General features: G+C 38.0%; 1 protein-coding gene across 3 annotated transcripts in view; it reads left to right on the top strand.

The window, feature by feature from the left end:
* CACNB2 (calcium voltage-gated channel auxiliary subunit beta 2) overlaps nucleotides 1-22,900 on the top strand; it is a 154,678-nt gene that overhangs the window by 122,952 nt on the left and 8,826 nt on the right. For 2 of the 3 annotated variants that reach the window (XM_044424828.1, XM_044424830.1), the window contains 7 exons: nucleotides 5,203-5,325; nucleotides 8,184-8,320; nucleotides 10,450-10,526; nucleotides 13,993-14,126; nucleotides 17,347-17,427; nucleotides 17,976-18,034; nucleotides 20,836-20,945. In XM_044424828.1, coding sequence (XP_044280763.1) covers nucleotides 5,203-5,325; nucleotides 8,184-8,320; nucleotides 10,450-10,526; nucleotides 13,993-14,126; nucleotides 17,347-17,427; nucleotides 17,976-18,034; nucleotides 20,836-20,945 — 721 coding nt within the window. The remainder of the gene's footprint in view (nucleotides 1-5,202; nucleotides 5,326-8,183; nucleotides 8,321-10,449; nucleotides 10,527-13,992; nucleotides 14,127-17,346; nucleotides 17,428-17,975; nucleotides 18,035-20,835; nucleotides 20,946-22,900) is intronic. The other variant, XM_044424829.1, reaches the window with a different exon arrangement.

Raw genomic sequence — 22,900 nt, 5'->3', positions numbered from 1 at the left:
ATTTCCATTGGTGCCAGTCAGAGGTTATCCTAAGATTAGCTGCCATAGGGGGATGGGCGCATTTATGGTTGGGATAGGAAAGGTGAGCCATTTCTGTATACTTTGTTCATGCCACCACCCCTCCCCATATGGCAACTACGTTTAGAAAAACACTTCTATTAATGTCAATGGAAAGACTGGGAGTTGTTTTAAGTGCCTAGCAACACCTCTGGTTCTCTGACAGCTTCAGAGAGAGTGAAAAAGGAAGGCTCTCTGCTCCCTTCCAGATCTGACACCTGGTGCACCATGTAGGCCTAAAAGGTCTTTGACAATGCAGTTTTCTCAAGGGCTGCTAAATTATTTTATCTTGCTGGGTTCATCAATTTTAAAGAGCAAGCCTAGTTTCCAAAAACTGCCTGTACCAGAGATTTCTGTCAGCTTTGAAGACATCTTAGATTGCTGTTAGTTAATAAAGGGTTACACTTTCATCTTTTAAATTATATTATTGTTAATAACTTGTGAAATAGCAAAACAGACAGTGATTTGTGGGATCCAGTAGAAGGAAAGAGGAGGGCTGTTGTAGGCAGCTTGATATGGAGCTGCTATTCCAGCATGAGGCATTCATTACCTGAGGACTTGCACTAAACTGTGTAGCACATGCTTCACAGATGGGAGGGTAAACTATGAAGCCGTGGTGACTGTACTGTGCATATGGCAGTAACTGGTACACTGACAAGAATACGGTGAGACAGCCCTATAGGCTGGAGTTATGTATGGTACACTTCAGGTTATTAGCTCTCTGGCAAAAATTAGAACCTAGTTAGACATCAGAGGAGTAAGAGTAGAACTGGAGTGGACGCACTGTTGTACCTTTCTAGAGACCTTCTGTGCAAATAGTATGATACTGGGTTGTTCATGAATATCTACTGTCATTATGTATGGGAATGTAAGCCAATTGTTGATTCATTAATGGGCATGGTTGGAACTTTCCAAGGTGAAGTTAATGCTGTTCAAGCGAGTAGAGTGATTGGGCCCACACCTCCTATAAAACAGCCTTCAAAGGTTGTGGATACTGATTCTGATTCAAAAGACGAGAGGCCAGGATCCACAGTGAAAATGCCAAGGGCAATGGACCCAGAGGTAAGCTAGGCAGCTTAGTGAGCAAATTGCTATGCAGGGGGTGGACCTAACATCATTCATCCAAGGGTATGGCGTCCAGTTAAGAGGACAGATTAGTTGAGAAGTGTCAGATGCTCCAAGTGTTTGAAGGACCCAGCTTGAAGATGTGATTTGCTCTTTTCACAGTTTGGAAGGCAGAAGGGAGCAGGTGTTCAGTTTGGAATCAACTTCTAATGCCAGAATTCTAACTTGCTTGTGTCTTTTGTTATTAACTCTTCAATACACTACATTTGTATGACATAGCCAGCCTAACTGGTGAGCTTCAACATAAATAATGCCTTTTGGTTTAACAGGCCTTTGTTCTTGTCTGTTTGGAAAGATGGGGAAGAAGATGGCTATAACAATTATTACCTTACCTACCTGTGAGAAAATTCATATGTCATCAGACTATATGTATGCCTCAGAATAAAGTGGAATTTAGTATTCTCCCTCAAATATTTCACGTGAAATACTAGTGGTTTACAGGGGAAAAAAGGTAGCATGGGGTACTTTTTAACTTTGCATACTAAATACATTAAAAATGAACCTGCTAAATTGGATCTCTGTAGTGCAGGAATCAGCAGCTTGTGGCAAGGTCACAAGTTGCTCACCTCAGCCGTGTGACATTAGAACATTTTCTGTGGCAAACGAAATATTTTCCTATGTAAATGACTCAATTCATACTAGGAAAGTTTCCAGTAGAAATAGAGAACGTTCCTGTGTCAATGATCGGTACACATGCTTGTGAAGTTAGATGATCCTGAAAGCAACATTGTTTCACAGTAGGCTCTGGTTTTCTATTTTTAATAATTTGATCTGGCAACTATAGGACATAGGGATGGCTTAGTCTTCTTTTTATTATTTGTATAGTATTCATTAATTCACCATCACAGCTCATTAGCAGTTTTTTTAAAAGAAAGCAGCCTCTCTGAGAATAGCCTAATTTAAACAATTGTGGTACCATAGCCAAGCTGAAGAGAAAACGCAAATCAAATTTACATTCACTGGAAAATACAGTCCTATAAATATGAATGTCAAAACATTTGGATGCCATTTTGCATATTATATTTTCTTAATTATTGATTGCTTGTTTGCTAGTCACAATATGGATATAGATAAACTTATAAAAATGTAAAATCCTGCATTTAATATTGTTTGCATTGAACTTTGTTTAATATTTCTTACACCTTGTTGAACAAAAGCATAAAGTACCTATCAATGACACTCAGCTTAACCTACCTCATAGTGCTGCTGTGAAGTGAAGTGGAAGATTACATAAATCACCTTGGTTTCCTTGCAGGAGAAAAGGTGATATATAAAAACAATTAAATGACATAAATAAAATCTCTTCTGAATGCCAAGTCTGTTCTCCAGAACATGATGACAATGACGTTAATTTAATAATCTTTTATTTCATCTCCCTGAGTCAGAGCCTCTTTCAAGTTAAAATTATTTCAAGATGGCGTGGAAGAGAAGATGAAACTGAAACTGAGTATTCTATGTGTTCTTGAGGTCTTCTTCCTTTTCATCATGCATTTGGTGCTTTCCCTTTTTGTTAACAGAAAGATCACTCAGTGGTTCTTTAAAAGCAGGGCTTAGAGGTGGTGTGCAAAACAGAGAGAAAAGTGCTTATGTAGCTTAATATTCTTAATAAGAGAAAACCAATTTTACAATAATTTGTAATTTTGTGCTGTAAGCAATAGAATTTTTGACAACCTGCTCCCCCCCCCCCCCCCCCAAAGACTCTCTGGGCCACCTGACTATGCTTGGGACTCATTCAGGACAGCTATTACATAATACTTAAACAAAAAGCACAAGAGGGTCAGCCAACTGCAGAAACCCTGCAAATTATCCATTGATACAAACATTGTTGCATATAGAAACATTTGAATGCAGCGTTATGCACATTTAGCAGTAGGTTCCATTGAACTGAGTAACTCCCTTTCCTTCCTCCTAATCTCCCAGATGCACAAATGAGAAAAAAATCTGGATGTGGAGGAAGAAAGTTTTTCTTTGTTTAGGTTCCTTGTTTACTTCCTTCTTGTTTATTTAGAAGTGAGTTCGCATGAAGGAGAGAGAGAAGGGGTATCCCAACTCACTTTTGGTTCTTTTTTGCCTTTAGACACACACATTTTCCAGCACATGACATTATCACCAAGAGAATGTAAGAATTTGAACAGAGAACAGTTCCTGATCTTGGCTTACAAAAACGGAAGTTTAGGGAGAATGTAATAGTTTTATGAAAATATACAGGGTGTAGAGACAAGGGCTTCGCTTTGTATTGTACTCCTGGGGCTCTGGATCATGCACTGGATCTAGTTGGCAGTAGATTCAAGATAGAAAAAAGACTTCATGTAATCAATACTTAACTTATGGCATTAACTATTACAATATTTGGTGATGGTCGCTGCCTTAGAAGGTTTAGGAAGGAAGCAGATCAATTCATTAAATAGTCTTTTGGTAAATACTAGCTGCACTAAATGGCCGTCCCATGGTTAAAGGTAAAGATTTCCTGTTGCTGGATGTCAAAGCACTGGATGGCTGATGTCTTCATACTCTTTTTGTAGGGACACTCAGAAGTATCTGGATGGCTGTTGGCTGAAATGGGATACTGGACTAAATGAAAATGTGGACTGATATAGCTGGAAAGTGTTAATTCTGCATTAGTTGAAATACTTATAGTTTATTTTTAGTTCCTGAATCCAATATCTGTATGGAAATGCATGAGCTGATTTTGATCAGTCAGAATAATAGATCCATGTTTGGTTTCCATAGGCACATTGTGGTTAGGAATCTCTCACTTGATAACATTACAGATAATACTGTACACCGTTTGGTAACTGTTTCATTCAGGGGAACCAATACATTTCCTTTTGTAAGTGGATCCACTTTCCTGGTGGATTAAAACTTTTGAAGCTAAATTGGAGTCTTAGAAAGCTTTTAGGACAACTGTTTCAACAAAGCATATCAAATCTGGAAGATACACTCAGGTGCCCTGATAACTGAATGCTTACACCTGCTAACCACCTTGACAACCTCATAACTTGTACCTTGAATCACTGCTTGTAGCCATATGTGCAAAAGTCATTTTTTGCAATATTATGCAAAAATGCTCTCTTGTTAAAATAGGCTTTATGAAAAGCCTTGATACTTTTTTCATATACTGAGTCACTTTTCCAGCTTTTTCTTATACATTATTTATAAAGAGAGCTTTCGAAACAACACATATACAGTGGTGCCTATATTTAGGTTAACATCTCATTTCAAAAGATTTTCTGAAAACTTCTTTTGAAAGACTCCTCTTTTTTCCCTTGGGTGGCAATCAGCTGTTTAATATGAAACACTGAAAGTCCCTAGGTGTTATTAAACTGATACCAAGGGAGTTGCCAGAATATTTCTAAATGCATGCGTCGTTTTTAGACTGCTGATTTTACATACCACAATCCTTTCGTTATCCTTTCAGTTAGGGAAGATGCACCTTGAATGCAAGGTGCACATAAGGAAGGGGAATAAAATGGACCATCATCACAGATCCATCTGTCAGCAGGAGTGTTGACTTCATATAGTAACCAATTTGGACAACATCTTGTATGTGTATGATTGTGATTATTGTTGTAAACCCCCCAGAGAGCTTCAGCTATGGACAGTATAGAAATGTAATAATAATATTAATGCCTGCTAGTAAGGTCTATAAGCTTGGCACACACAAAAGCTTGGGACTCTACTCTAGTGGCTGGAACCTTTCCAGTGCTCTTCCATGGAATACCCACATGCCCCCTTCCTGACTGTTATTAAAGGAGAATTTAAGACCCGGATATTTCAGCCTATTATTAAGTTAACGAATGCCCCTTTTTATTTCTTAAGCTTTAATATTATTATTTTAAAATGTTCTTCTTCGTGGTCTTTCTGCTGTTGTTTTAGTTGACTGTGTTTTATAGTTGATTGTTTTAAAATGTTACTTTTTAAGTTGTCTTGACAAGGTTTTGCCTCAAAGAGTATAAGAAAAAGAGCAACAGCAATCGATGAGGAAAGTATAAACCCTCCTTTTCTCATTTTGCTCCACAGACAAAACCTGTTGCATTTGCAGTCCGGACAAATGTTAGCTACAGTGCAGCCCATGATGATGATGTACCAGTTCCAGGCATGGCCATCTCATTCGAAGCAAAGGATTTCCTACATGTTAAAGAAGTAAGAAAGGCTGTACTACAATTGCATCAGCGGTTGCCTGACTTACCATCCTCAATTATGTTTTGTGGCTTTATATCCCCTGGATGCAACCCCATCATGTCTTACATATGGTAGCAGTGGTATATCTGAATCCTGGGTTTTCTCAAATTGCCTTTCTCCATCTTGCAAGACTGACATTCTGTGGGGGATTTAAAACGTGGTTTATGGATTCAGTATTCATAAGACAACTGGAACAAAAATGGGGTTGAGAATATATGTCCACCCATAACTTCTGGTGCATGTGTTGGGGGTGGGTGTCTCAGAGAATGCATCTCACTTCCATTTAAATGATGGGTGCCTTCACCCTCAATTGTCAAGGAAGCAGTAGGTAGTTGTTTTTCTCCTCTTTCTGACAGTAATTCAAGATGCCATGTAATTGCTTTTGTAAAGCGTATGCTTCATCGCTGAGCTGCTGTACCTTCTCTGCTTCTGCAGTTTACCTTTACAGAGGCAGATAATGCATACTGAACTGTCTGAGCTTACATGAGCTTTCACAACAATTTACCTCAAACATTTTGTTTCTGATGATCTGCTTTTCCTTCCTTACAATCTAAAGTAGTCTGAACCTTTCCAGCCTGCTCTTCATCTTTCCTTAACTCCCAGCTTTAAGTTTATTCAACAAGAACCTTCCATAAACTTTGAATATCTACTCATAAGAGAATGATTCAAATAAGAATGGTTAATTCTGTGTGTGTTTTGAAATGTAAACAAAGCACCAAATATTTTATGTAACAATTTCTGTATAATACATATAAAACAAAACATGATATGCAGTATCAGATAAATACTAGAATATGGTAGCATTGCACACTGGAGAAGGAGCCGGCAAGATGAGGTGCTGTTCCTTTCTTTCTCCTGCCTGCCAGTTTTGCCCACAAGCCACTTCCCTCAACCTTTGGCCTTATGGTGAGACTCCAAGACTGTTGTGAGAAATGCAGTAGGGGCAAGCGTGAAAATGTAGCCCCATACTTCCAACTGCAACTATTCTGTTTCCAATTACAGACCCCCCGCTTTCTGCAAATATGTGGGTAGCTCTAAAAGTATTTGGTGAGATAACTTGAACTAAGTCCACCTGGATCAGTTTTTGGTACTTCAGTTAGTTTGACTAATTGTTTAAAAATTGTAGTATAGTACTTAGAAAATATGATATGCAGTCCAGCCAAAATGAAATACTGTATACATAAGTCTCATTGCATATGTCTGTGAAGATTAATGACAATAAGTTGCATGTAAGTGAGCCATGCTGTGGCTCCTAGACACTGTCTGAGGGGCCACAGGATATTTCAGATTCCCAGGTGTGAGGCTGAAGACAAGCACTCCATCATCAGAGGATGGTATCCATGATCTGCCTGCCCCTGTCGCCCTGCAACTGGCATGGGAAGAACTATGCTGCCTGCATCCTTGAAATCAGGAATGCCACCTTGGAGAGGAGGAAGAGGGGCATTTTGGTGGTCAGGGAGGGAAGGATGTGAGCTATCCTGGGGCTTCTCCAGCCTCCTGGAAATGCTTTTGCTTGGCAGGCAAGAAAGCTTGTCTAGCAGCTTTCCTACCTCCTGCTTAGGGCTAGCATAAACCTCTGAGTTCAAAGACTTATGATCACCACAGTAGGATTGTATCCTATGGCTAGATTGGATCCATATCCATATTTTGCTTGGCAGCCACAGGTCATACAAATATATCAATGTTAATTTAAAACAGAATTTCTAGGTTACCATCTGGAGATGCACACCATATATTCCTAAAGTTCCAGCAGGGAGAAAAGCCACAACTTCTACCATACATTCCTTCCTCCGTTTTGTTGTTTGTTTCACTTCTTATGGCCACCTACTCTGTGGCATACCTAGAATCTTTCAGTTACAACACATTATAGTGCTAGGTCAGATAGCAGCAGTACAGTAGAGATTACTGGGAGAAGAATAAATCCTTGCCTATAATATGCTTCTCCAAGAACTTAAGGTGACAGTGCAGTTTGCTGGGTTATAACCTGCTTACCCTAGTTTTTAGACTCAACCACACTATTACTCATTTTGATTAAGGATTAAACTATGAAATACTGTTGCAAATGTCAAATCACTCTCGATGAACATGCGCACATGCCTATAGCTTTATGTTTACTTTGTTTTTGTGGAAATTTATGCAGAGGCTCAAATACAATCCAAATTAACTACTTTATAGTGACTGGATATGTAGCTTAAACTTCGGTGGCGTGGGTCTAGGACCTGCCCTGTGTGGACAGAAGTGTTCTGCTGTGCTGTGACCCCTCAAGGTTTTCAGGGATTTGCCTTTCTCCCCTGCATCACAACTTGCCTCATTCATCACAATCCCTTGACCCTCCGGTTGCTGCTAAATGGAGAGGGCATGGTCAGTCTACCTCAGTCTGGCCAGTTGTAGTCATTTAAATCAGGACCCAGAAAAATGGCTGGGTTTGGACAGCTCATTATGACTTGTTCAACTTTGCAAAGTTAAGCAACCCATCTTTACCAGGTTTGCATGACATGACAGCCTCTGAGCTGGGCTTGCGCATTCATAATGGCATCAGCACAGAACTTCTGTATGTCATAGCCTCACCGTGCATCATGCATATAGTCATTATGTAAATAAGGGTGCAGTCCTGTACAGATTTATCTGGAAGTAAGCCTTATTGAACTCAGTGGGCCTTACCTCTGAGTAGACATGTACAGTATTGTGCTGGAAATTATCTACTAACTGTTATAGCACTAGCATAGTATTATGGTACATAAGGAAGGGAAAAATAGGTTGGCAATGGGCTTTTTTTATACATGACATACTAGAATACATGCATCTTTTTTTTTCTTTAGAAATTTAATAATGACTGGTGGATAGGACGCTTGGTAAAAGAAGGTTGTGAAATTGGATTCATACCAAGTCCAGTCAAATTAGAAAATATGAGGCTGCAGCATGAACAAAAGGCAAAGCAAGGAAAATTCTACTCCAGGTAATAAAAATATAGTTCCTGTGGAATTCTTATACAGCACTAGATGTTGATATAGCACAGATGAATTTGACTGATTTTTTTGAATGCTGTTGAATTAAGATACTTGTTGAAAGTAAATAATTTTGAAAAAGATGAGTAAAAATCTTGGGATTGTTAAGCCCTATATGTGCATTACTTGTGTGTAGGGCATGCGTGAGGTAATAAAGAAGCAGTGGTGTGTTTTGAGCCCCGCACAACAAGTGCAGCCAACAACAAAGGAACTCCAGTTTTTTGCAACATGAGCAGTTCCTCATGTGTAGGGTTGTAACAGCTCGCAACCCCTATGCAAAGGAGTTCCTTTGGATTGCTCAGAACATCAGAGAATGGAGCTAGCTCAGGGAGGCAGGGATATGGTCCCTCTCCTTTACCATGTGAGTGCTGTATTCACAAGTAATCTGTGGCTATGATTTTATTTCTATCTAAAATACTGTTCTTCTCTTACTTCTCCATTTCCCTTTCTAATTTAATACTCTTGGTCAAGCTCTACTAGAAGTTATGGTATTTTTCATACATTAATGTCACTGTTGTGTTTGGCCTGTTTAAAACCATATGTAAAATCTTCATTACTAGTGACATGGTAATATTGTGGCATAATATTGAGAGAAACTGACAAAATATATTCCACTTTCTAGAGTTGTTTAAAAGGGATTATTTAGGCTAACTCTAGGCTGAAGTACCATAGACAGAAAGACTGGGAACACAAGCTCTCTCCTGCTTCTCGCCAAAGGAGACAATAAGCATTTTCATGTAAACCTAAGGTCTGCCTGATTCAGATGTTAAGAGTCCGTGCTGAGGGGTCAGTGGGCAGTGAGGGCAGAAGCCAATGCTTAGGTCACATTCAGGGTGACAGATTTAATGTAAAAAAAAAAAGCCACAGCCTGTCCCAAATCACTCTCTGCAGAGGAAACCTGGGAATAAATAAAGTTTGAATGGGTCATTTTGATTTGCATTTTTCCACATATGTAGAAACTAAGAGTCACTGAATTTCTGTGAGCATTGTTCTCCTTTCCTTAGCTCTTACAGGAGCTGCTGCTACTTGCTGTCTCTCTTCCTTCAAACACATAATAGAATTTTCAAACTTAAGTCATTTTATTGCAATCTGATATTATTTCACTTACAGCCATTTCACAATAGTAGATGCTTGTGATAGCCATTAAAAACTATGTCATAGGATGAAACAACACTGGAGGAACTGAGGCTGTTCTTGTCCTTTTTGCCTGGCTCTTGCTGTGACAGGGCTTTGGACATCCAGTCTGAGAACTCACTTCCTAATGACACTGCAGTTCATATGACTGTGTTTATCTATCAATATGACATCTATCTCCTTGATCAATTTTGCTCAGTTATGTCTGTGCCAGATGACTTTTCCATGTCTTAAATGTATACATTTTATAGAGATATTTTCTATTATAGTTAATCCTTTCCCACATTCCTTTTGACTCCTCATTAACAAGTAGTAAATGAGCAAGATCAGCCCACTTTATCCAAAAGAAAATGTCTGTTTTGTAAATTTTCAAACCAGGGGCAATTCCAACTGCCAGTCTCATAGCAATCTTAAAAGAGATAGCACTGGAATGTAGGACACCTCTCATCAAAGCACGCATGGAAAGGTACAATTCTTCTGGTTAGCTTCCTACTTCAGATTCTAGGTGTGAGCCTGTTGTGGCCCTCCATCTGTTACTGGGCTGCAACTCTCATCAGCTCTCTTACTGGCTATTCTGGCTAGGCCTGATGGAGGGCCACAACTTGCCTACTCCTGCTCCAGAAGGTTTCCAGAGAAGTCTCAGTGCAGACGTAGAAGCCACACACCTCAGTGCATAGATGGAAAGTAAAAAATACAGGTAAGGACTTGTCTTTAGAAATATTGTTTACTTAAAACTGCTATATACATGTAAAAATGGCCACATTAAAAGCTGAGCATTGAGAAAATTAGAAGGCCCTATATAAATTCTATTTTCAGATTTTTCATGTGATTTCCGTAAGCTATAAGAATCTGTATGCATGCAAGGAAAACTCCCTTGTTCTCTGTTGGCACTGATGCAAGTAAATATATGTGGTAGTAAGAAGAATGTATATTTACTTTGCTCTAGTAAATCAGGAGGAAATTCATCATCCAGTTTGGGTGACGTGGTACCTAGTTCCAGAAAGTCTACACCTCCATCATCTGGTAAGTGGGTCATCCCTCTTTCTGTGTAATTACTGCCTTTGCATCTTACAGTTCTTATTGAAGTGACAACTCCCCATTTTGATGAGGTGTCAAGTTATTCACCTCTTTAAAAATTAATTCATTCACAGGTTCATGCTATGGATAATTTTAGTAAGGATTATTCATGTAAATGCTGGAAAGGAAGAACGGGACAAAACTAACATGTTTGTGTAAGAGCAGAGGTGAGCTGCATTACCTCCCACCCCAGAAACTTCACCCCTGTTCACACGCCGAGTATGCTGCCAAAATCGGCATAGTCATGGGGAGAAGGGGCCATTTTACTTTAACAAAATTCCCTTTTTTCCATGTGGCTGATTTCAGTAAGAAACTACACATTTTAAAAATGATGCTTTCTCTCTCCTGCTCCACTAGCCACCACTCTGTCTCCAAATTTTGGCGGCAGCATGGGCTGCAGACAAGACGGGGGTGGGGGCATGAGTTGTCTAACCCTTTGTTAAAGTAACATTGGTATCAGTCAGGGGTCTGTACTTTTCTGAAGCAGAGTCTGAGTAACTAGACCGTATTATCCATCAGTTGATATTTTTGCAAGGCTGATAAAACCAACAGGAGCCTATAGCTGAAAATAGCATTCTCCATGGCCCACTATAATTACACCAGCACCAGCCATAAGAGGCATGGTGTTCTCATAAAGCCCATTAAGTTCTTATCCAAAGTGTAGTTATCCTAAGATATTTGCTACTGCAAGGGTTGGGATGGCCATCAAGTTCCATGGCTTTAAAAGGAGGTTAAATAAATAAATTCATGGAGAACAAGCTATCAATGACTACTAGTAAATGTTCCAACAGGCACTGTTCCTCTGAATGGCAGTTGCTGGGATATAACAGGAGGAAAAGGCTGTTGTCCGCATGCCCTGTTCATAGGCTTCCCAGTGCCACCTGTTTGGCCACTGTGGAAATAGACTGCTGGACTAGGGAGACCCTTGGCCAGATCTAGCTGGGCTCTCCTGATGTCAAGTATGTATGGTAGCCCAGCACTGCTGTCTGCTGTCACCTGGTCTGACCAGACGGTAATATATAGTCATCCTTGACTACTTGCCATTGATGGCTTCATCCTCCAAAATTAGTCTAATTTATTTTCTAGCTGTCACAAGCAACTTTTAAAGGTTTGGGTTTTGGGTTTTTTTTTTTTTTTTTTTTTTTTTTTTGGTTAAAAGAAATCTATATATTTCAGGAGTGGGTGGAAAGGAGTGTTTATTTAACAAAATAAGAAAATGGTTGTATGTTATTTAATTTGGTAAAGTTTATGGGGAAAGGAGAATAACATTAATGAGCAGCTGATGTGGAAGAGCTTTATCCCATGGCACCTTTGTGTTCATGGGATGGAGTACTTGTGCAATGGAGCTTTCACATTTCTAAAAGGAATTAAGAATGAGTTCCATTTGCCTGCCTCAATCTGGAAAAGGCTGTTCTGTTCTGTTCTGTTCTGTTCTGTTCTGTGGAAGTTAAAGGAGCATTAATGCTTTGTTTTCTGAGTGGTTGCTCCTGTGAGCATAAGGGAACTATCAGAGGCTTAGCAGCCCCGCTACAGACTCCCCACGATTTAGTATTTTTGTAGTATTTTGAAAAGTTAATGTTTGTATATTGTATTTACCAACAATCTCATAAGGTGGAATCAGATAACGATTTTGAGGAAATGCTTGAAAGTGCTTTATGATTGGTTCCCTATATTTGGTCAAGTGCGTGTTCTAACAACTGGGCAGCTTATTCATACATGTTGAGGTTGGGGGAGCCCATATTTCATATTCACCCACATTAAATATTTCATTTGCAAAATTTGCTTCTGAAATGTGACTTTAAAGGTGTGTTTATGGTATGGCTGTTCTTGAAAAAGTTGTTATATTTAATAGCATTTCATGACAGTGCTGTTTTTCTTCAATAAGTTGTGGTGACTTTGGAAGACTAGTCTGCTACAGCCAGATTTTTAGGCAAGTTCAGGGAATGCATGTCTAGCCAGAGGTGTCTTGGAAGTTTTCCTACAACCAGTTACCTAACAGAATGGGCTAGCCGCCTTCCTACTTAAATTTTCCTTGCCTGTTCAACTAAATAACTGACTGCAGTAAAAACTTAAAAAAGCACTGCCACCTGCAGCAAGTTTTTAAAGAGCCAAACAGGACTCATAAAACTCTGCAAAACATGAGAAGTTAAAAAAAAAAAACCAACATTCTGCTGGTCAATCTTAAAAGGAATGAACTTGCTTCAGATATCGATCAGGTGGAGAAAAGGAGATCCAGAAGTTCTAAAGACTCAAACACACGTGTGCCTGCATTGTAGGCATTCAGCAGCATGGCCATCAGTCACAGTTTCTAAATCAATGAATGCAAAGTTCTACTGCTAGTCTTGGTAACAGTAGTAGTAGGAGTGGTATTCAGACACCAATGGTGCAGTAGGTACGTGACCAACATGATGTGATTTTAAGTGCAGAGAGCTCAGAAAATGTTATGTATTTCTGCTGTATATTTTAATGCTTCAGAGTGTAGAACATCTTTAATGCTTTCCTTTTTATTCCACCTCTAACACTTCCTACATAGTCCCATATTTTAGCAAACCCTTTTCCAGTCAACACTTGTTCCGCAATGACAAGAATGGACTTTACTTCCTCCTCTGCTTTCTTCTGTTCCTCCAGTGCAAAAGTTTATGTATTATGAATCAATCCTCTGTTTATTTGCCACTTGTAAATAAATAAAGACAATTAGTGCAAATTCAGCTGAAAAGCTAGATAACTGTATCAAATCTCTCACATAACTGGAGATAAGTATGACTGAAAATATTTAAAAATGAAACTGTATAAAACAGATTTCGTTTCCTACAGGTTTGAAATGCTTACTTACTTTTGTTATAGTTAAGATTTTCTGTATGTGGTATTATTGGTTCCAAACCTGACCCAGAAGCCAAAGCTCCTGTGATGAATTCCTTATCGCTAATGAATTGCCTAGCATTATTATTCATTCATATGGTTTCCATGGCCCATTAGTGGGTTTTGAGCACTTCTAAAACAAATGATAAAGAACCCAGGGCAGAATTCTGTGTTAGGTTTCCTGTTGTCATTTGTTAATTTATGCTACTGGAGTGAGAAGGTTTCCTAGAGCCCAGCCTATGCCGCTAATTTTGAGAAGTTGATTGTGGAATCAGTATATTGACAAAAATACCCAATTGTACCTTAAAGGGCCCTAAACAAAAATTACATACCTCATAATTTTATGTAATTTGCAATTGACACCCATTGCCTTACTTTGAGATGTTTTTTAAAATCCTAGTGTGTTGTACATTTAAATTTCCTCCTTTTGTTTCTATTCTGTTTGCTATTCCTGATACACGTCTGACCTGACATACTGTTGCTTCATGTTTCTTTTAACTTATCTCTCCTCTCCCGGCCATCTGATAATTTTACATTGTTTATCTACATATAGCTATAGACATAGATGCCACTGGTTTAGATGCAGAAGAAATTGATATTCCAGCAAATCATCGCTCCCCCAAACCCACTGCAAACAGTGTTACATCACCCCACTCCAAAGAGAAAAGAATGCCATTTTTTAAGAAGGTAACACCTACTTCCGAGCTGCCATCTGTACACCTGCTCACCTGCACTGCGTCACATTTTGAGTCCTGTTGACTGTCTGCGTCCTTTGACAAGCCAATAACATGCATGCTTTTGTTATTCTTTGTTTCTTTTCCATGCTGCTGTAGCTAAGCAGAAGCAGAAATCGGTAAGTTTATGCTGACACAAGCTGTTTTTACTCTGCCACTGGCATCATTAGCATCATCACCTACAGTTTATATAATCCACTTATTTTAGACAAAAGGAACTAACTTATCAACTGCTAGCTGATCCAAAAGAATGAAAACAAGCACACTAGGCCCTGTGAGTGACTCAGTTAGATGTTGCTTATGGTACTTTTCCTTTTTGATGGAATAATAGGCTGCCAAGGGAATTTCTTTAAACATCCACTGAAGTAAAAACTTAACAAGACAAGATAATGCACCTTTCTAGTGCATGCTTATTGTCATTTCTCCAGATTTTTTTTTTACGTGTAATTCAGTCTTATAATTCATTTTTGTTAACTCTAAACAGATACTCATCTTGTTCTTTAAAAAGAACTTTCAATTTTTAATTTAGTCAGTATTTAAACTTCTAATCCACTAGGTGCAAAATCTGCAGATGAGCAAGACCAGTGGAAAACTGCATACTTGTTTTGGCGGTCTACTGTGAGTTTTTCCTATTGTCATATATAAATTATTTCCCATTGTTCTTGCCTTCTCCTCCAGCAGTCAGACTGTAGCATCTTGCCTATTAGAAAACGGAACCAGTGGCTCTCCCTTCATAGTCAAAGCTACTCCGTAGGGAGGCTGACAAATGTGATGTATTGTCATGCTCTTTTCATCCCTTACCTGGGAACTACAAGATGCTCCTAAAAAGTTACATAGAATTTCTTATTTATCAGCCAGTGTAAGCAATTGGAGAGTAAAGCTAACTATTCATATCCCTATTTTTTACAGAAGTATTCTTTTTTTTAAAAAAAAATTAAATGTAGATGCACACTGCATAGATAGCTTCATATATGCATAATGTTCCAGGAGCCCTTGTTTTGCTGGTGTGGTCTATGCTCAATGACATAATAAATCCCATACTTTCATGACTGTCCAGACTTCTCCAAAGCATATTAAATTCTTCCTTTACATTAAAAAAATTCCCTTGCTTGCCGCCATTATTTTCTTTTATCAATACAATAGTTAATTTGGCAACTACTTTGCAGAGTGATAAAACCAATGGGGGAGGGGGAGGGGGGTCCAGAAAGGCTGGATATAAATTGAACCAATGAATAGCTTTAAAATTAATCATCACTGTGATTGCATATATATTTTTCTTTTAAATATGATCCAGTTCTTTCTTTCTACTGGGCTAAGCTTTTATCAATAATGGAAGACCATTTCTCAGTTCTGAATTAGTTTTCATTCTTAAGACTGACTTTTATAAGACAGAATTCTGAAAAACCCAACCAAATGGTAAAGTACAGCTATCATTCTTGTCTTATTTTGACATTTGCTCACCATAATCTGGATGGACACTCTGATTAATTCATCGGAACACTCAACACATAGTGATCCAATGAAAATATCACCTAGCTTTGTGGAGTGAATTTGAAATAATAGTACAGAGGTGAAAGGTTCTTGTAGCCCATTTCAGTCCCATAACATATTGCCACTGACAGCATAATTCTTTTGAGCTGGGAAAAGCTGAAGGCTGGCATACAGTTGAATTTAGTTAAGTACCAGTATTCCATCAAATAAGGTAATATCTGTACCTACCCTAATTTTCAAGGGTTATGATTAGTGCAAGGCTTCTGTAGGGAAACAGAATAAGACATAAATATATTACAGCAGGGCATTGATATGCAAAATATAAGAGGATCCTAACATAATTCTTACAGGCTGCTACAGTACTGTGTGCAACGAGTTATCTAATTCTAAGAGTGTACTTTCATAATTAGACAAAAGACATAGAGGTGTTGTTTGTAAGCAGTAAGTGAGATGAGGCACTTAAGTTCATATGCTTTTAATGCCTTGGCACTCACTGTACATCATTCTTTTTGTTATGAATTTACATGTGAACAAAAGCAAACCCTGACACCAGTGTGTACTTCATGTTTTAGACTGCTGCTTCTGTGGCATTTTGTGCTGTTGCTGTATTAATGTTTGTCTCTGTTTTCTTACGTGTGTATTCTACTTTATTGCTTTTACTGTGGTTACACTCCTGGGACATGCTGAGTATTACAATAATGAAAAATGACAACATTCTGTGATGTTGACTGATGTATTTGCACTGTGTAGGCCCTTGATTTGGCAAGTCCACTTTTAAGCCTTTTCCAGGTCGGTGGTTTTAAATTTGAAACATTTTGCCCTCTGCTAGCTTCATGTTTTTAAATAAGCCACTTTTTGCGGCTTAATATATTATCAAGACCACAGAAAATCAATTTTTATCATATTTGTTTAGAATTGTATGACAGATTTTATACATTAAATTATCCATTCATAAATTCTGTATGACACATCAAGCAAGTAATTTATGAAACCATGGACCACTTTTGAGTTTTTAGAATCTTCTAGAAAAGGATAACCTGTCCTGGATTCTGTTTATGTAGCATTTATCAATTACGAACAAAATCACAGTTGTAAATTCATATACCAGTTGTGCAAATGAAGAGATTTGAAAATATGGGTTGAATGAAAACTGTCATGCAATCAATGACAATTCAAAATAGTGTAATTATAGTTTAATTTTAATTTTTTAAAATGAAAGCTAATCAATCTTCCCCTCTGTTTGCCACTTATCCCTACTCTTGAATGATATTCTTAGATTTTACCACTGCTTTAAATGTATTTTCTGGATATCAGAAGCTGCTGACAATAGAACTCTGTAGATACAGTGTATTCACCACATTTTCAGAGTAGCGGCCATTTTGCCATTAAAGTTAAGTGTTGGCATTCCTGAGCAATGGTTCCATTACAGAATATAATTTAAACATGTTATGAAAATTAGGTTGGATAGAAACAGTTTCAAAACTTTTTTCCAGATAGTCTTTTTCGTAATTTTAGAGTATTTCATGAAAGGTTTTTTTGGGGAGGAAATGCATTTCAGATTTGCCCTTTGGTGACATCACTGAGAATTCCATGAGAGGGGGTGGGGTGTGCGTGTGCATGTGTATGAAGAATTAGCCATCGTGTAAAAAACAGGTGTTGAGAGCATTCTTTTCCTTTATCAGACAGAGCACATCCCTCCGTATGATGTAGTGCCTTCTATGCGACCAGTAGTCTTAGTGGGGCCTTCCTTAAAGGGATATGAGGTAAAAGAAAGTCCTTATGAACATCTCCAATTTTGTTCAAAACTATGCTACTTTTCTTCTATGAGGAACTAGGAGAGAAAAAGAGGACAAATATTTATTGCTTGTTTGCTATTAGAATTATGATTGTAATTATTACAATAATTATTATATTGCATTTATATCCTTCCTTTTTTCCATCAATCTCAAGGTGATGTGTATAGTCCTTCTCTGTTAAGCTCACAATTAGTAAGTTGGATGAAGGAATAAGTGGTTGAAGGTCACCCAGCGAACTATGTGGCTAAACTGGGATTTGAACCTGGTTTTCCCCAAGCTTAGCCTAAAACTCTAATTGCTATTCCACAACTAATTAGAATAATATTTTCCTTTTCTAACTGAAATTATGATTTGCTAAAATATTTTGGTATTGCCAAAATGCATTAAATTATATGTTATCCCCAGTTTCATTAATAAGAACAATTCTATTTGCTTTATAAATTGAAATAAGTAATTAACAAATCTTACATCAGTTTGTACCCAAGCGCATGAATGTTTTTCTGTTTTACTTTCAGGTGACAGATATGATGCAAAAAGCATTATTTGATTTTTTAAAACATAGATTTGAAGGGCGGTAAGTACTAAAGAATCTAGATTAACATCAATGATTATGGTGCAATCAGATGCAGGTTTAAACAGAAGTTCCTACAATTCCCAGAATTACCCAGTCAGCCATACTGCCTGGGGAAATCTATGAATAGTAGGACTTTTTCTTTCTTTCTAAACATATATAGGAGTAGGCCCTTAAAGTTGCACACTTCAGTCTGAATGAAACATATATTGTCCCTCCTTCCTCAATTTTGCCCAAAGCCTATTTCTCCCAGATTACAAATTAATTAGCAAAAACAACAGAGTTCTGTGAAATTTTAAATTATAATACATTTGTTTTGGCAGAAACTTGCATGGAGCTCATCAAAGGACTGTGGTTGTTTGCAACTTTCTGAAGCTGTTATTCATGTTTCTAAAGAAATTTTGTTGGCTGATAGCAGCTTTAGTTTTGTTGGAACCATGGTGAGGAAAAAAAGACTTTAACACCATGGATAGTCCTGACACTACTTAAACTTCTTCACAATTGCTGTTTGTATAACAGCAATGTTCATGTGCCTAGATAGACTACTTTGCTCCTCGTCCATGAATGAGAAAAAGAACTGAGAGTAGATGCTCTCTTGTCCTACTTGTAAATTTCTCATAGGCGCAGGGTTTGCTACTGAGGGGAGTAGAATAACTCACTCAATAGACCTTTGTTCTGATCTGCTGGGGATCTTCCTACATCAATCCTTTTAAACCCATACTCTATCTAGCATCCCCCCCACACACACATAACAAAACCTACAAATAAATTTAAAAATCGCATGATTACCTTTATTTTGGGCCTTAGAAGTATGTGACCTCTGTCCATCTGTTAAAGTAGCTATACACTTTTTACCTGGTAATAAATTCCTGAGTCGACCTGATTTTCTATTGTTATCGTTCTCTTTTAAGTTCTTCCAGGTTTGTTTATATCCTTGAAGCATTTTTACTAAGGTCACAATCAGAAGAATTGCTTAATGGTTATGTAAAGTACCTTCATGTAGTCAACTTGCTTCTCATCTGTGAAGTGTCTTTTTTCTTTTTCTGTTGTTTGCAAAAATTGCACTCCTATTTTCTTAAACTATCATGTAAGCAATTTAGCAAAAACATTGGTCAGCCCTAAACTTGTCATTTCCCATAATTGACTATTACTCAAAAATTACTATTTATTTATTACGTTGCCTTTTCAAAAAATATTGATTTGACTCGCAATTGTTAAAACAAACAAAAAAGAAATTAAACAGGTAAAACCAGCGTTAGAAGTAAAACTCACAAAGAGGCAGTAGAACATTTTTAAAACAGCACAAGTCAGTTAAACAGTAAAATACTGGCAAACTGAAAGGACTTGGCCTAGTGGATAAATCATAATCAACCAAGATTCAGATGAGCATTTGAAGAACAGCATCACGGAGTTGGAGAGCTGCTGTGGAAAAGACCCTTTCACCGTTCACGTCCATGCTAACCTTGAACTGTGGGACACTTGGAGAAGCATCTCAGTTACAAATCTTGACCAGCAGGATCATGAATATAGAAATAGCTGGTACTTAAGGCCCTTTCCACTAGTTGTAAGTCTGTGTTACACAGATACTTTCAATCATGTACCCAGTAGCTAAGTTGTATGGTGTCTGCTAAAGTTTATTCAATTGAAATCAAATTCTCTCACCATAGAGCCTTAATGTAGAGAACGGTATGGTGGTAAAAGGCTTCATTTATTCCCAAACTCTGAAGGAGACAATATTTTGTTGATTGCTTTGGGTGCTCTTGTGTGCAGTAACACACTCTCATTAGGAAGTGCTTATGAAATTTTCACCATCTAGATTCACAGCTGCTCTTCTCTTGTGATCAAATATGATAGCATGTTGTTATGTACTTTTAATTGTGTGCTGCATACCGACAAAGCAAAAGCTATTTTTCTGTAAAGAAAATAATGGCTATTTACAGTGGGCTTTAGAAGGCTAGATACTGAAGATGAAACTCAAATACTTTGGCCACCTAATGAGAAGGAAGGACTCACTGGAGAAGAGCCTAATGCTGGGGACAATAGATGGCAAAAGAAGAAGGGGGTGGCAGAGAATGAGGTGGCTAGATGGAGTCACTGAAGCAGTTGGTGTGAGCTTAAGTGGACTCCGGGGGATGGTGGAGGGCAGGAGGGCCTGGAGGAATGTTGTCCATGGGGTCGCGATGGGTCGGACACGACTTCACAGCTAACAACACAGTGGACTGAGTTTGGAAGCCACCAAACATATTCTGAGCTGACCTCAAAATTTGGGCAATGAATATTTGCATGAGTGTGTGTGTGTGTGGGGGGGGGGAGCAGTATCTATTAAGCCCCAGGTAATTAGGTCTGATACCTAATCAATGGCTAGTGTGCTTTCCTGGCCACAGGATAAGGTTAACTTGGTAAAAAGAATAGAAGGTGATGGAGCTGTTATGGGGGAGGGGGCTTAGGAGCCATTTGAGCCCTGTTACAGCTTGCACTTGTTGTCATGTCCACAAAACTTGCAGCTCTCAAACATCTAACATTTACCATATGTGGCGCTTCTGTTGAGCAAGTCTGCCCAGAAATAGAGCAATACCTGATGGTTACTACTGGATACTGCTTGAAGTCTCAAAAATTAAAAACAACAACATATAAGCTCAGTATATTTCAGATGTGCTATCTTTTCGAGTCAAAAGTTGCTCAGTGTTTTTGTTCTGACAGTCCCGGGTAAAGCAGTACACTTGCAAAATGTGTGTATTTGCTACTGAAGTGGTTGTTTTGCCATGTGTGTATTTTCATCTCCTTTTTTTTTTTTTTTTGCTCAGTATATCGATCACACGGGTCACAGCAGACATCTCGCTTGCCAAACGCTCAGTATTAAACAATCCCAGCAAGCATGCGATAATAGAACGATCCAATACAAGGTCAAGTTTAGGTAAGTGTATGAAGTGATAAGACTACAAATTGTTGCTAATGATAAAAATCCAAAATGTCAAAAGCTTCATTTTCTTTCTCTAAAAAGGGGATGATTCAGTCTCACTCCACATACAGGGCCAGCACAGCGAATATTTTAGCTGTATAGATGCATAAATCCCTCTCATGATATAACTAATGTCTGCCAATAATCACAGTCTCCTCTTGCAGCTATACAGCTTTGGTATTTTGTTCTCCTGCTGGTTCTTTCTTTGTATTTTGTTGTAGTTGCTTTGCTCATCCATATGCTCTCTACCTTCTCCAATGCAATATACAACTACTTATGGTCTTGCTAGTTTATTTAGTAGTTTTACTGTCACCCACTTTTAGAAGAATTACCCTCTTCTGAAAGATCCAATTTACTCAAAAGGTATAGCAATTTTTGCCCATGTTTATTATGCTATTATTTATGTAGCTAACTTATAGCTTGTATTTCTTCCCTTATGGAGCTCGTGGTATTCTGAGGTGGTCAAACGGCCAGGCCCTGGTCAGAACCAGGTCTGTTCAACATCAGCAAAGTAACCCCATCATATGCCCTCAGATCACTGGCCAGCAACCACCGTTATTGTCTTATACCTGGAAAATGTATTTCAGACTTACTTCAAGAAATTAGAGGCTCAAGGTTTGGTTATGGTAAACAGTTCTGAACATAAATGTTTACCAGCTATGTCATACATGCCAGTTTAATGAACATTAACACAGGTTAACTGTTGCTGATACTGCTCTTGTTGCCGAATAAATTGCCCTGCTTGTTCTGTATTTTTTTTACATTGACTGCAAATATGCTGTAGATCAACAGGGTCTTAAAACATTTTTTGGAATTTTATTACTTTGAGAAAGGAGGGTCTCCACAGAACACATGTTTAAAACTCAGTAGCCATATATGTGCCTTTGTGTGTACATGACATCTGAATGAGCTACTGTACCAAATCTATGGCTTTTGCTTCATTTCTTTGTCATTCTGAAGAACCCAAACCTTTTTTCTTGTTTGTTCCCATGTATGTTACATTTCTAGCTGCTCTTGTTGTAACCTTATCTCATTCTGTATGCTTTGGACAAGAACCTGATTATCTTGGGTTTTTCCATTCTTTGCTTCATTAATGCCCTCCCTTTCCAGATGTTTTGGGTATGTATATATGGTTGCTAATTATTTTTCCTTTTGTGTGTGTGTTCAGTATGTGTTGTACCTCACAAAACCACTATCTGCATTTGATAGCAGGCTTTGTAATGGTAACAAACAACACTAGTGTGGTTTGTATTGAATTTGCTATTCTAGAGGATACTATCCATTATAAATGTTAGAAATCAGGTTTCAGTTGGCACAAAAAAGCAATTGGATTTTTTAAAGTATATACCTAAATTGGATACCCCAAATCTTGCATTGGCTCAAAATATAAATGTGCATGTATATCTAAAAAACCATGCAGCTCTTTGTGACCTCAGGCCCCCATCATGTAATAGGGCTATAATGTAGACATTTTTGCATGTGTATATAGAGGTACTTTATGTTGAAAATACTGCCCTAGAAGCTGTATTTAACTGTATTGTTTTTGTATGTATTCATCACATAGATTGCATCATAAAAAGTACCCTAGCAATGTTTGCAGAATCTATGTATTTTAATGAAACTGATGAGTGTTAGAATTCATGTGATATCCTTTTTTTCTACCAAATGATATAAATCCAAATCAGATTAATTGCACAGTGGTAACTGTTAATAGCATCACACTGAAGAATTGCATCATAATCTGTCACTGAAGAAAACTGAAATCTCCATTATTTCTTTAAAAATACTGTGTCTGTCTATCCATAACCATTCTGGCAGTAGAGTATGCTACTGCATTGTCCACAGAACTTGATTTTTATCCTGATCAAGACAGGAATCTTTCAATAGTTCATGAACCTAATACACCCCTG

This window comes from Varanus komodoensis, unplaced genomic scaffold (assembly GCF_004798865.1).
Source record: "Varanus komodoensis strain SLA01 unplaced genomic scaffold, ASM479886v1 scaffold15, whole genome shotgun sequence".
NCBI classification, from domain to species: Eukaryota; Metazoa; Chordata; class Lepidosauria; order Squamata; family Varanidae; genus Varanus; species Varanus komodoensis.
This window is presented reverse-complemented; position numbering and strand designations above follow the sequence as displayed.